The sequence below is a fragment of the Heterodontus francisci genome, chromosome 1, assembly GCF_036365525.1.
Source record: "Heterodontus francisci isolate sHetFra1 chromosome 1, sHetFra1.hap1, whole genome shotgun sequence".
Lineage (NCBI taxonomy): Eukaryota > Metazoa > Chordata > Chondrichthyes > Heterodontiformes > Heterodontidae > Heterodontus > Heterodontus francisci.
Window position 1 is genome coordinate 74,249,665 of NC_090371.1, and position 14,836 is coordinate 74,264,500.

A 14,836-nucleotide genomic window follows, 5' to 3' on the forward strand; every position below is an offset into this window, starting at 1 on the left:
CAGGTAACCCAAGAAGTTTTGTCACACAGGTGCATTACCCTCCCACTTTATAGAATGGCTTAAACGATCAGGCAACAATCCAGTTACTGGGGTTTTCCAGGCTAGGACTCTAGTCTGGAGACCCTGGTAGGCAACATACCAACTGCTGAGCCAACTTGTACACCGGGTGTGTCCTGACAGCCAGGTGTTAGAGAGGTAGGAGCTGACAAAATTCCCAGGCCCCAGCCCCACCACTCCTACAAGGGCTATGCTTGGGGCGGAAAATGGGTTTGAGCTAAACAAGTCTCGATGGAAACCTGTTGCCTTTGCAGATCCAGGTCTCAGCTGATTTTAAACCATTTCCATTGCTCTCCCGGCCAATCTAAATATTAACGCCACTTCCTGAAAGGACATATTCTCTGAAAGCAAATCATTCTGTCTTACCGTCAGACAATTTGAACCTCACTGTTTTATCATTTTCTTTAGCGGATGTGATGTTTTCAAAAGTAGGGTAGGAAGCATCAGAGACATATTTAGTCACGGGAATGTTTGTCGATTTTTCAATGTTTTCTGTCTGAGCTTCCGAAACGTCAGTATGATTACCTGAAATGAAGACAGTAAACATCAGATTCCATCAACAATGAACCAAGTCTGAAGTCTTTGTCTTCACTGCTGGGCATTGCACAGGGAGCAAAAGTTAGGTGGGAAGAATTGCACACCCGTTCATTTAAATAGATGGAAAATTGGGCCATCTCCATTCTGAGTTTGCAATCCTCCATGTCTGATCTTACCTTCTGCACTGCACCAAGGCAATGTTTTACACTCAAGCATTAAAGATTAAAAAAAAACTCCTTAGTTTTTCCTAATGTTAAAACTAAAATGTCTGTTGGGATTATTATTTACAATAGAATGGGGGTGATTACTGATTTGGGTGAATATCAGAAAGACAGAGGGTGGGGTGTACCTGCTTTATGCTATTGGCAATTGACCTGATTGATTTGGTGATTGGGCCTCAACATAATAAAGTTGCTGAGCTGCTGGCAGATCGTTCACTGATCAGGCAGGTGCAGAGAGTGGACGCGAGGGGCATGAAACCCAGTGGTTCTTTCATGGATCCCAGCCAGCAGACACACCATATGAAAAGGGGTGTGGAAGAACTGGTAGTGGGAACAATGATTTCTGTGGGGCCAGTGGGTGCAGTCATACTCCTTCTGACCCCTAAAATCATTTAAAAGACTCACCTTTAAAGTTTCAGAGTGGCCTCCAACAGTTCATTTAACAACCATTGGTTTGGTCATTCACTGTTCAGTTCCACTGGGCGCAGCACAGCAGTGGGCACTCCACCCATTGGAAGACCAAAATTGCATTGAGGTCCTAATTATGACTTAGAACACCGCTTTGAATATATTCATGAGGCTTTCACTGTTTTCGGGTGGAGTGCTGACCACATTTTTGAAACCCTCTCCAAAATTGTAGCGGGCGTGAAGATGGCAGGAAGCCTTCAGGAAGTTTTTTTTTTCTGTGATTTACATACATCTCACTAGCACCCTGTTCCTACATCCTGCAGTGGCCAAAGATCAGGTGCGTGAACGGGCTTACAGCTGTGAAGTCAATTTCTGTGTAAGTTTAAAAGTGAATTCCCTTTTGTTTTCGGAGGACCAGGGGACTGCTGGGTAAGGAAAAAGTATATATTTGTGTGGTGGCTGTACCCGAGACACTACACGTGTAGTGTCTCCCACCCACCCTCCTCCTCTAACCAAAAAAAAAAGGACTCTGGTGTGTTGATAAGGTAAGCTTTTTATTTAAGAAGTTCTGTCCGTTGGATTGCTAACCTAACAAGTTTTGACTTTTTGTTTTTGGTTTTTCAGTAGATTTGTTGGGAATTTGGAATAGTGGGAATGGAGGTTAAGGCAGTTGTATGTTCCTCCTGCAGAATGTGGGAGGTAAGGGTCGCCAAGAGTGTCCCTGCTGACTGCATCTGTGGGAAGTGCACCCAACTCCAGCTCCTCGAGAACCGCGTTAGGGAACTGGAGCTGGAGCTGGATGAACTTCGGATCATTCGGGAGGCAGAGGAGGTTATTGAGAGGAGTTATGGGGAGGTAGTCACACCTCAGGTAAAAGAAGTAGGTAGATGGGTTACCGTCAGGGGAAGGAGAGGGAACCAGCAGGCAGTGCAGGGATCCCCTGTGGCCGTTTCCCTCAACAACAGGTATACCGTTTTGGATACTGTTGCGGGGGACGACTTACCAGGGGTAAGCAACGGGGTACAGGTATCTGGCACAGAGTCTGTCCCTGTTGCTCAGAAGGGAAGGGGGAAGAGGAGCAGAACATTAGTCATTGGGGACTCCATAGTTAGGGGAACAGATAGGAGGTTCTGTGGGAACGAGAGAGACTCACGGTTGGTATGTTGCCTCCCAGGTGCCAGGGTTCGTGATGTCTCGGATCGTGTTTATGGGATCCTTAAGGGGGAGGGGGAGCAGCCCCAAGTCGTGGTCCACATAGGCACCAACGACATAGGTAGGAAGAGAGATGGGGATTTAAGACAGAAATTCAGGGAGCTAGGGTGGAAGCTTAGAGCGAGAACAAACAGAGTTGTTATCTCTGGGTTGTTGCCCGTGCCACGTGATAGCGAAGCGAGGAATAGGGAGAGAGAGGAGTTGAACACGTGGCTGCAGGGATGGTGCAGGAGGGAGGGTTTTGGTTTCCTGGATAATTGGGGCTCTTTCTGGGGTAGGTGGGACCTCTACAAACAGGATGGTCTTCACCTGAACCAGAGGGGTACCAATATCCTGGGGGGGAGGTTTGCTAGTGCTCTTCGGGGGGGTTTAAACTAATTCAGCAGGGGAATGGGAACCTAAATTGTAGTGCCAGTGTACAGGATGTTGAGAGCAGTGAGGTCAGGGATATGGTTACAAGGACGCAAGAGGGCACTGGCAAGCAAGAACCTGGTTTAAGGTGTGTCTATTTCAACGCCAGGAGCATCCGGAATAAGGTGGGTGAGCTTGCAGCATGGGTTGGTACCTGGGATCTCGATGTAGTGGCCATTTCGGAGACATGGGTAGAGCAGGGGCAGGAATGGATGTTGCAGATTCCGGGATTGAGATGTTTCAGTAAGAACAGAGAAGATGGTAAAAGAGTGGGGGGGGGGGGGGTGTGGCATTATTAATCAAGGAGAGTATTACAGCGACAGAAAGGACGTTTGAGGACTCGTCTACTGAGGTAGTATGGGCCGAGGTTAGAAACAGGAGAGGTGAGGTTACCCTGTTGGGAGTCTTTTATAGACCTCCGAATAGTTCCAGAGATGTAGAGGAAAGGATAGCGAAGATGATTCTCGACAGGGGCGAGAGTAACAGGGTAGTTGTTATGGGGGACTTTAACTTTCCAAATATCGACTGGAAATACTATAGTTCGAGTACTTTAGATGGGTCAGTTTTTGTCCAGTGTGTGCAGGAGGGTTTTCTGACACAGTATGTAGACAGGCCAACCAGGGGCGATGCCACATTGGATTTGGTACTGGGAAATGAACCCGGCCAGGTGTTAGATTTAGATGTAGGTGAGCACTTTGGTGATAGTGATCACAATTCGGTTAGGTTTACCTTAGCGATGGGCAGGGACAGGTATACACCGCAGGGCAAGAATTATAGCTGGGGGAAAGGAAATTATGATGCGATTAGGCAAGATTTAGGATGCGTAGGATGGGGAAGGAAACTGCAGGGGATGGGAACAATCGAAATGTGGAGCTTATGCAAGGAGCAGCTACTGTGTGTCCTTGATAAGTATGTACCTGTGAGGCAGGGAGGAAGTTGTCGTGCGAGGGAGCCATGGTTTACTAAAGAAGTTGAAGCGCTTGTCAAGAGGAAGAAGGCGGCTTATGTTAGGATGAGACGTGAAGGCTCAGTTAGGGCGCTTGAGAGCTACAAGCTAGCCAGGAAGGATCTAAAGGGAGAGCTAAGAAGAGCAAGGAGAGGACACGAGAAGTCATTGGTGGATAGGATCAGGGAAAACCCTAAGGCTTTCTATAGGTATATCAGGAATAAAAGAATGACTAGATTTAGATTAGGGCCAATCAAGGATAGTAGTGGGAAGTTGTGTGTGGAATCAGAGGAGATAGGGGAAGTGTTAAATGAATATTTTGTGTCAGTATTTACAGTAGAGAAAGAAAATGTTGTTGAGAATACTGAGATTCAGGCTACCAGGCTAGATGGGATTGAGGTTCACAAGGAGGAGGTGTTAGCAATTTTGGAAAGTGTGAAAATAGATAAGTCCCCTGGGCCAGATGGGATTTATCCTAGGATTCTCTGGGAAGCTAGGGAGGAGATTGCAGAGCCTTTGTCCTTGATCTTTATGTCGTCATTGTCGACAGGTATAGTGCCGGAAGACTGGAGGATAGCAAATGTTGTCCCCTTGTTCAAGAAGGGGAGTAGAGACAGCCCTGGTAATTATAGACCTGTGAGCCTTACTTCGGTTGTGGGTAAAATGTTGGAAAAGGTTATAAGAGACAGGATTTATAATCATCTTGAAAAGAATAAGTTCATTAGAGATAGTCAGCACGGTTTTGTGACGGGTAGGTCGTGCCTCACAAACCTTATTGAGTTTTTCGAGAAGGTGACCAAACAGGTGGATGAGGGTAAAGCAGTGGATGTGGTGTATATGGATTTCAGTAAGGCGTTTGATAAGGTTCCCCACGGTAGGCTATTGCAGAAAATACGGAAGTATGGGGTTGAAGGTGATTTAGAGCTTTGGATCAGAAATTGGCTAGCTGAAAGAAGACAGAGGGTGGTGGTTGATGGCAAATGTTCATCCTGGAGTTTAGTTACTAGTGGTGTACCGCAAGGATCTGTTTTGGGGCCACTGCTGTTTGTCATTTTTATAAATGACCTGGAAGAGGGTGTAGAAGGGTGGGTTAGTAAATTTGCAGATGACACTAAGGTCGGTGGAGTTGTGGATAGTGCCGAAGGATGTTGTAGGGTACAGAGGGACATAGATAGGCTGCAGAGCTGGGCTGAGAGATGGCAAATGGAGTTTAATGCGGAAAAGTGTGAGGTGATTCACTTTGGAAGGAGTAACAGGAATGCAGAGTACTGGGCTAATGGGAAGATTCTTGGTAGTGTAGATGAACAGAGAGATCTTGGTGTCCAGGTGCATAAATCCCTGAAGGTTGCTAACCAGGTTAATAGGGCTGTTAAGAAGGCATATGGTGTGTTAGCTTTTATTAGTAGGGGGATCGAGTTTCGGAGCCAAGAGGTCATGCTGCAGCTGTACAAAACTCTGGTGAGACCGCACCTGGAGTATTGCGTGCAGTTCTGGTCACCGCATTATAGGAAGGATGTGGAAGCTATGGAAAGGGTGCAGAGGAGATTTACTAGGATGTTGCCTGGTATGGAGGGAAGGTCTTACGAGGAAAGGCTGAGGGACTTGAGGTTGTTTTCGTTGGAGAGAAGGAGGAGGAGAGGTGACTTAATAGAGACATATAAGATAATCAGAGGGTTAGATAGGGTGGATAGTGAGAGTCTTTTTCCTCGGATGGTGATGGCAAACACGAGGGGACATAGCTTCAAGTTGAGGGGTGATAGATATAGGACAGATGTGAGAGGTAGTTTCTTTACTCAGAGAGTAGTAAGGGCGTGGAACGCCCTGCCTGCAGCAGTAGTAGATTCGCCAACTTTAAGGGCATTTAAGTGGTCATTGGATAGATATATGGATGAAAATGGAATAGTGTAGGTCAGATGGTTTCACAGGTCGGCGCAACATCGAGGGCCGAAGGGCCTGTACTGTGCTGTAATGTTCTAATCAGCATCAGTGAAATATGACTTGGTGTTCAGATCCAAAATTACTACAGAGTAAGTACAAGCATATGCTTTTCATATTATCAATTTTGTTACTTGATGTAAACTACCCCCAAATAAATTGGCAAGAGGTAGGGAAAAGGGACGAGAGAATTGAGTTTTTAAAGTGTTTACAGGACTCCTTTCTTACCCAGTACGTAACAAGCACAACCTGAGAGGCATCAATGCTGAATCTAGTAATGGGAACAGAACCAAAGCAGATAAGCAAAATGGAACATCTAGGCAATAATGTTCAGAACATAATGTTTAAAATAATGACTGAGAAAGACATAAGTAAGGCAAAGATCAAATCAGTAGTTTGGAAAAAAGCTAATTTTGAGGGGATCAGATGGAACTTAGGAAGGTAAACTTGAAAAAATATTAGCAAAACAATAGAACAGCAGTGGGAAACATCTAAAACAGTGATTAATAGAGTTCAAGAGAAATATATTCCTCTAAAAACAAGATCAAGGCAATAAAGGAACACCATTGATGAATAAAAATGTAAGGGTAATACTGAAATTTAAGTTAAAGGCATACTATAGTACATACACAATAAAGGAGAGAAAGACAAAAGTGAATACAGAGAGGTGAGGAAAGAAATCAGAAGTTACGAAAGTAAAAAGGAACTACGAAGTTCAATTATCAAGGAATATAAAAAAAAATAGTAAAGTATTTTATAGACACATAAATAGCAAAAGAAAAATTAGGATAGCGATAGGGCCACTAAAGGATGCACAAGATAAATTCACAGGCACTGACAGTGAAATAGCAGAAATATTGAATAGTTATTTTGCTTCAGTATTGACCAGGGAGACTAACAAGGTGGGGATTACATTAGAAGAGAACAAAATAGATATAAAGACATAAGGTAGAAAAGGGGGAGATAATTGATAAACTAATTAAACTTGGAGAGAATAGAACTCCTGATCTGGATGGATCGAATCCACACATATTAAAATAAGTTAGGGAAGAGTTAGCACAAACACTATTACAGAAACTCAAAAATTCATTATAAAAGGAAATAGTGCCAGAGGACTGATGGACAGCTACTGTGATTCCTATATTTAAAGATGGAGATAGAACAAGTCCAGGGAACTGTATACCAATTAGCTGAACGTTGGTGGTAAGAAAGATAATGGAATCACAGAATCACAGATTAATACTCCTTGCTCAAAAATGTATTTCTCACGCTATCATTACCATCAACTCAGGGGACAAACCCCAGTTCAATGAAAATTGTAGAGCATGCCAGAAGCAGCACCAGGCATACCTAAAAATGTGGTCCAACCTGGTGAGCTACAACGCAGGATTACGTGCATACTTAACAATGGAAGCAGTATGCTATAGACAGAGCTTGGCGATCCCACAACCAGCAGGTTAAATCAAAGCTCTGTAGTCCTGCCACATCAAGCCATGAATGGTGGTGGAAAATAAAACAACTAATGGGAGGAGGAAGCTCAATGAACGTCCCTCTCTTCAATGATGGCACAGCTCAGCAGGTGAGTGCAAAGGATAAGGCTGAAGCATTTGCAACCATCTTCAGCCACCATCACAGAAGCCGGGCTTTAGCCAATTCAAATAACTCCACATGATATCAAGAAATGACTGAGCACACTGGAAACAGCAAAGGCTATGGGTCCCAACAACATCCGAAGTGTAGTGTTGAAGTTCAGAACTAAGCATGTCCTTAGCCAAGCTTTTCCAGTACAGCCAAAACACAGGCATCTACTCGACAAAGTGGAAAATTGCCCAATTATGTCCTGCGGACAAAAGGCAGGACAAATCTAATCCGGCCAAATACAGCCCCATCACTTTACCCTCATTCATCAGCAAAGTGATGGAAGGCATCAGCAGTTCTATCAAGCAGCACTTACCGATAACCTGATCACTGATGCTCAGTTTGGGTTTAACCAGGTCCACTCAGCTCCAGACCTGATTACAACCTAGGTCCAAACAAGCAAAACTGGAGTCAATGGGAATCAGGGCGAAAACTCTCTGCTGGTTGGAGTCATACCTAGCACAAAGGAAGATGGCTGCCATTGTTGGAGGTCAATCATCTCAGTCCCAGGACATCACTGCAGGAGTTCCTCAAGATAGTGTCCTAGGCCCAATCATATTCAGCTACTTCATCAATGTCCTTCTCTCCATTATACGATCAGAAGTGGTGATGTTCACTGATGCTTGCACAGTGTTCAGTTCCATTCACAACTCCTCAGATACTGAAGCAGTCCTTTGCCCACATGCAGCAAGACCTGGACAACATTCAAGCTTGGGATAAGTGGCAAGTAACATTCGTGCCACACAAGTGCCAGGCGATGATCTTCTCCAACAAGAGAGAATCCTAACCCATCTCCCCTTAACATTCAACGACATTGCCATCACTGAATCACTCACCATCAAAATCATGTGAACATAAGAAATAGGAGTAGGAGTAGGCTATATGGCCCCTGAAGCCTGCTCCGCCATTCAATAAGATCATGGCTGATCTTTGACCTCAACTCCACTTTCCTGCCTGATCCCCATATTCCTTGATTCCCTGCGATTTCAAGAATCAATCGTAGTCTTCAATCAACAATTGAGCATCCACAGCCTGCTGCAGTGAACAATTCCAAAGATTTACAACCCTCTGAGAGAAGAAATTTCTCCTCATCTCAGTTCTTAATGGCCCTCCCCTTATCCTGAGACTATGCTCCTTAGTTCTAGAATCTCCAGCCAGGGGAAACAGCCTCTCAGCATCTACCCTGTCAAACCCTCTCAGATTCTTATAGGTTTCAATCAGATAACCTCCCATTCTTCTAAACTCCAGAAAGTATAGACCCATTCTATACAATCTCTCCTCATAGAACAACCCTCATCCCAGGAATCAATCTAGTGAACCTTAGTTGTACCACCTTTAAGGCAAGTATATCCTTCCTTAGGCTTCGCAACCAAAACTGTGCACAGTCTCACCAAAACCCTGTACAATTGCAGCAACATTTCCTTACTCTTTGACTCCAATCACCTGCAATAAAGGCCAACATACCATTTGCCTTCTTAATTGTTTGCTGTATCTGCATTCTAACATTCTGTGTTTTGTATACAAGGACACCCAACTCCCTCGGAATACCAAACATAATAGTTTCTCACCATTAAAAAAAAAAACTGTTTTTCTATTTTTCCTACCAAAATGAATAACCTTTCATTTGCTCACATTATACTCCATTTGCCACCTTCTTGTCCACTCACTTAACCTGTCTATAATCCTTTGCAGACTCCTTGGGCTGAATTTTGTGTGAGGCCCATCCACCTACACAATTTTCCCGGAGGCGGCCTTTTAATTGACCACCTCTGGAAGCCCCATCCTCAGGGACAGCAGGCGTGCTGCTCAGGTGGGAGGGACAATCAGGACACCCGAAGCTGTACGTGGCTGGCTGTCCCACTGGGAGAGGTGGGCGCTGCCAATGCTTTAGGGGACTGCAAAGGCACCTCAAAATGGAGACACCCTCTGAAGACTTCTAAAATTTGTTAAGTGAGGCCACAGCTGCTATGCCATCATTGTGGAGGGGAAGTCCTTCCACAAGATGGCCTGCGACTTTGGGACGGGGGAATTTAAATTGACCCCCGGCCTGCTGCTGAGAGGCGGTCTCCAGGCTTCGGCTTCAGGTGTGGGGGCGGGGTGCGGGTGGTGCCCATGTGCCATTGGAAAAATTGCAGATGTGAGGAAATAGACCACTCAATTGGATTAAGAATGAGAATAATTGATGTCCCACCACTTCCCAGCAGGTAGCCCTCCTTCCTGAGATTCTGTCTCCAGAAATATCGTGTGGAGGCAGCAACACATCAGGCAACCAGCACACCGCACTCCTGCATGAAATTGCCAGCACGCCCACCTCTTTACCCACCTCCTCCTCCATGGCAAAATCCAGCCCCTTTGTGTCATCCTCATAACTTACTTTCCCACCCAGCTTTGTATTTCAGCAAACTTGGATATCTTACTGTTACGGCAAGTGAGGAGGGGCGAAAGGCTTCCTTCTTTTCCATCTCCTTGATGGACCACAATAGGTTTAATTCTTTCTTAAAGCGGATGTACTGGCCAATTCAGTAAGTGTTTAATTACTTACTTGCTATGATCATAAGAAGAACCAATCAGACAGGTTTTCTTGAGTTTAACAAAGAAAGAGGTTAACTTAATTGTACCTAAACCGAACCAATAAAACGGTAAATGATGTGGCAACTTTCACTCTCATACACACACTAGAGGTTTACACACACACAAATAGGTTACAGAGTGGGGAAAGGTAGATTGGTTGAGTTAGAGTCCATAAAAAAGGTACTCAGTCTGTGGAGTTTGGTGATTCGGCTGACTTCTAGCTGAATTCAGTGGTCCTGAAGTTTTTAGTTTGAAGAAGTAGATGACTGGTTTGGTGAGTCTCTTGGAGATAGCGATGTAAATGATTTCCCCCAACGGGGTTTTGGATTGTAGCCAGAGTATGCAAAGGCAGTCAGTCAACAGGCAGGATTTGAAAGCTTTCAAGCTGTACTGGAGAGAGAGGGGCCGCCACATAGGGTCTGCTCATGTCAAAGTCCAGTTGCTTCTCCTCTGCTGCAGAGAAAACACCAGCTTAAAACCACAAACTTCCTTTAAACTTCCTGGTTCTTGGTTCGTGCTGAGATATTAGCAGACATTTTGTCTCTCTCCTCACAGTCCTTTGCACAGTAGGATAGAGTGTAACAAACTAGGTGATCATCTTAAGCTGGAAGGGTGACTTTGCTGGCAGCTTGTTTTTTAAAAATGTCTTTTAAAAAAAATACAAATTCAGATCCCCAGCCAGTGGACCAAAGGAAATTATCATTCACAATGTCCCTTCATCTAAGTCATTAATATAGACTGTAAATAGCCGAGGCCCCAGCACTGATCCTCATGATACCCCACTAGAAACAGCCTGCCAACTTGAAAATAACCTGTTTATTTATTCCTACTCTCTTTTTTCTGACTTTAACCAGTTCTCCAACCATGTTAATATATTACCCCCAACCCCATGAGCCCTTATCTTGTGTATCAACCTTTTGTGAGGCAGCTTATCAAATGTCTTTTGAAAATCTACACCCACTGATTCCCCTCTATCTACCCTGCTCGTTACATCCTCAAAAAACTCCAATAGATCTGTGAAACACAATTTTCCCTTCATACAATCATGTTGACTCTTATCATTTTCTCTCCTTAATAATAGATTCCAGTATTTTCCTGACACCTGATGTCATGCTAACTGGCCTGTAGTTCCTTGTTTTCTCTCTCCTTCCTTTCTTGAATAGTGGTGTTACATTTGCTGCCTTCAATCCACTGGGACAATTCCAGAATCTAGGGAATTTTGAAAGATTACAACCAATACATCCACTATCTCTGCAGCCACCTCTTTTAGAACTCTAGGATGAAGGCCATCAGGTCAGGGGATTTTTTGGTTTTTAGTCTCATTAATTGTTCTCAGGAATTTTTCCTTACTAATATTAATTACTTTAATTTCCTCACTCTCTATCGTTCCCCTGTATTTCTAAAATGTTTCTTGTGTCTTCTACTTTGAAGGCAGATACAAAATATTTGTTTAACATCTGTGCAATTTCCTTATTCCCCATTAAAATTTCTTCTGCCTCTAAGGGGCCCACATTTACTTTTGCTAATCTCTTTTTACATACTTGTAGAAGGTCTTACAATCTATTTCCATATTTCTTGCTAATTTACTCTCATTTTCTGGTGGTCACTATTGACCAGAAACTTAATTGACCATATAAATACTGCAGCTACAAGACCAGGCAAGAGGTTAGGTATTCTGCAGCAAATGACTCACCTCCTGATCCCCCAAAGCCTTTCCACCATCTACAGGGCTTCAGTCTGGAATGTGATGGAATACTCTCTACTTGCCTGGATGAGTGCAGTTGCAACAACACTTAAGAAACCCAACACCATCCAGGACAAAGCAGCCTGCCTGATTGCCACCTTATCCAACACCTTAAACATGTACTCCATTCATCACTGGCACACCATGGCTACAGTGTGTATCCTTTATAAGATGCATTGCTGCATCCCGCCAAGGCTCCTTCAACAGCACCTCCCAAACCTGTGATCTCTATTGCCTACAAGGAAGGCAGCAAACGCATCGGAACACCACCCCTCCAAGTCATACACCATCTTGACTTGAAACCATATCGCCATTCCTTCGTAGCTAAGGCAAAATCCTGGAATTCCCTCCCAAAGAGTTGCACCTATGGACTACAATGGTTCAAGAAGGCAGTTCACCACCACTTTTGCAAGGGCAATTAGAGATGGGCAATAAATACCTGCCTCGTCCGTGATGCCCATCCCATGAAGGAATAAGGAAAAAATACAATTCCAAAATTTGCAGGCAACGGTAAATTGGGGGATGTAGTTAATATAGAAATGCTACAAAATACAAACCATTCATAAACTTGAAGAATGGGTGTACCAGCGGTAAATGAATTTCACAAATAAATGTGAGCCCACATACAGCATGGATAATAAGAATCTAAATAGGTTAGAAGAGCAATGAAATCTTGGGGTACAGATACACAAATCACTAAAAGTAGAAATACCATATGACCATAAAGCAAACTAAGCACTTGGGTTATTTCTGGGGGATGAAATTGTAAAACAGAGAACTTATGTTAAATTTGTATAGAACATTGGTTCGACCGTACTTGGAGTACTGTGTACAGTTCTGGTCTCCATATTATAAAAACAATAAAGAGGCATTGAAAAGGGTGCAAAAAAGATTCACAAGGATGATACCAGAACTGGAAGGTTATACTTATCCAGAAAGTCTGAATTGGTAGGGCTCTTTCCTTTAGAAAAGAGAAGGATGAGGAGTGACCTAATGGAGATCTTTAAAATTCTGAAAGGGCTCGACAGGGTAGATTAGAGAGATACAGCACTGAAACAGGCCCTTCGGCCCACTGAGTCTGTGTCGACCAACAACCACCCATTTATTCTAATCCTACATTAATCCCATATTCCCTACCACATCCCCACCATTCTCCTACCACCTGCCTACACTAGGGGCAATTTACAATGGCCAATTTACCTATCAACCTGCAAGTCTTTGGCTGTGGGATGAAACTGGAGCACCCGGAGAAAACCCACGCAGACACAGGGAGAACTTGCAAACTCCACATGGGCAGTACCCAGAACCAAACCCGGGTCGCTGGAGCTGTGAGGCTGCGGTGCAAACCACTGCGCCGCCCATCATATACAGAAAATGTTTCCATTTGCGGCAGAGTCCAAAACTAGAGGTCATAAATAGTCACGACTAAATCCAATAGGGAATTCAGGTAAAAATTCTTTACTCAGAGAGTGGTCAGAATATGGAACCAGGAATAGTTGAGGTGAATAACATAGATGCATTTAAGAGGAAGCTAGATAAGCACATGAGGGAGAAAGGAATAGAAAGATATATTGATAGGATTAGATGAAGAGGGGTAGGAGGAGGCTCGAGTGGAGCATAAATGTTGGCAGAGACCAGGTGGGTCGAATGGCTTGATTTTGTGCTTTACACTTGCTGTAACTAGACCTGGAAAAATTCACACTGGTAGCATTAAAGTACTGTATTAGGGTCAAGTAGAAGGTGAGTTATTCTGCATCTGACCCAAACTAAACTCAACCTGGATTGGCTGGTGTTGACGCTGGGTCAAAATGTAGAAAAGTATTCTACTTTTTAATACTGACCTCATTCAACTTGATGAGCAAAAATAGCATTTAAGTAAAAAGTAACAAGCAAATAATGACTGGAGATGTTTTGGTATAGTGCATTGAAATTAAAGGTTCAAATCAACTCCTTACTCACAAATAGATGAGGTTATCATTCCATATGGAAAGTAAGAGTACAATATTCTGGAAAATAACTGTATGGATGTCGGACCTGTGGGAGTTTGCCTACTCACCCTTGTGCAGTCAGAGGGGAATTTTCAAAAGAACATTCCTGAATTAGCTTTTGTTTTGTCTCTCCCAGGAAATGGGGAACGGATGGTTGATGTAGGGGCATGAAATCGGTCGAAGGGCCTAGGGGTAGGGAGCACATATGGGCCTGATGGTCTTTTTTCATCCTGGTTATCTAACATAAACACATGAAAAGATCCCTTGTGTCCCTCAATATTTGAAAATGTACTATTTTGACCATTTGGAGCTCACAATCCAAAGGTGCTTCTAAAATAAAAATGGGAAATGTTGGAAAAGGTCAGTCAGCAATTTCTGTTTTTATTTTAAATTTACAGTATTTGATTTTCTTTTTATACTCCATACTTCTACTGAGGTGTCAGAGAAACTCAGACAATTCCATCACGGACACATTTGCCAACAGTTTTAGTAAGTTCCCCAATTTCACCCAATCCAGTTCTTGGCGTGGGGTGTATTTTTCAGTGCTAATTTGTAAACAGTTATTTGTTGTAAATTATTAATTTTAGGCTGTATTTGAAAAGTATTTGAAAAAAACTGAATTGTCTTTGAGGAAGTTTTAATTTGAAATACTGGATAAAAACTTATTTAACAAACATGACAATGAAAAAGTTCAATTTATTTTAAATTAATGTCACTCTACATATAAGACAGTGAAAACTAGATGGTATAATGGTATTAGAGTTGTGCAGCAAACTAAACTGCAGAAACAAATATAACTGTGCAGAAGTACGTCATTAAAAAATTTAATTTTTATAATTTAACAATTAAAACCTGAAGGAATGAGATTCAATTAATTAGTTAATTTTCAGTGCCAGAGAGGTTGATCGGCAATAACGAACACTTACCACATTGTTAGAAGGGTACTTAGACTTAAAATAACAAGCCATAACATTATATGGTTAGTTTACTTTGTAGCTACCGAGGTAATACTGCAATTTCATGCTGTTCAGTGCATGTCACTAGTGAGGCAGCCAGCGAGATGCCATTTTTACAAAGCTAATGGTGGAGTGGCACACCACAGACAGCAACTTTTGGATATTCGTGTTTAACTGTCCATCTGTCTCTCGTCTGAAGTTGCTGTACCAGT

General features: G+C 43.2%; 1 protein-coding gene across 1 annotated transcript in view; it reads right to left on the reverse strand.

Annotated features, from left to right (window-relative positions):
- Positions 1 to 14,836, reverse strand: part of si:dkey-245n4.2 (uncharacterized) — a 56,085-nt gene that overhangs the window by 25,759 nt on the left and 15,490 nt on the right. Inside the window, exon 4 of the mRNA XM_068051804.1 lies at positions 424 to 582. Within this exon, the coding sequence (XP_067907905.1) occupies positions 424 to 582 (159 nt within the window). The remainder of the gene's footprint in view (positions 1 to 423; positions 583 to 14,836) is intronic.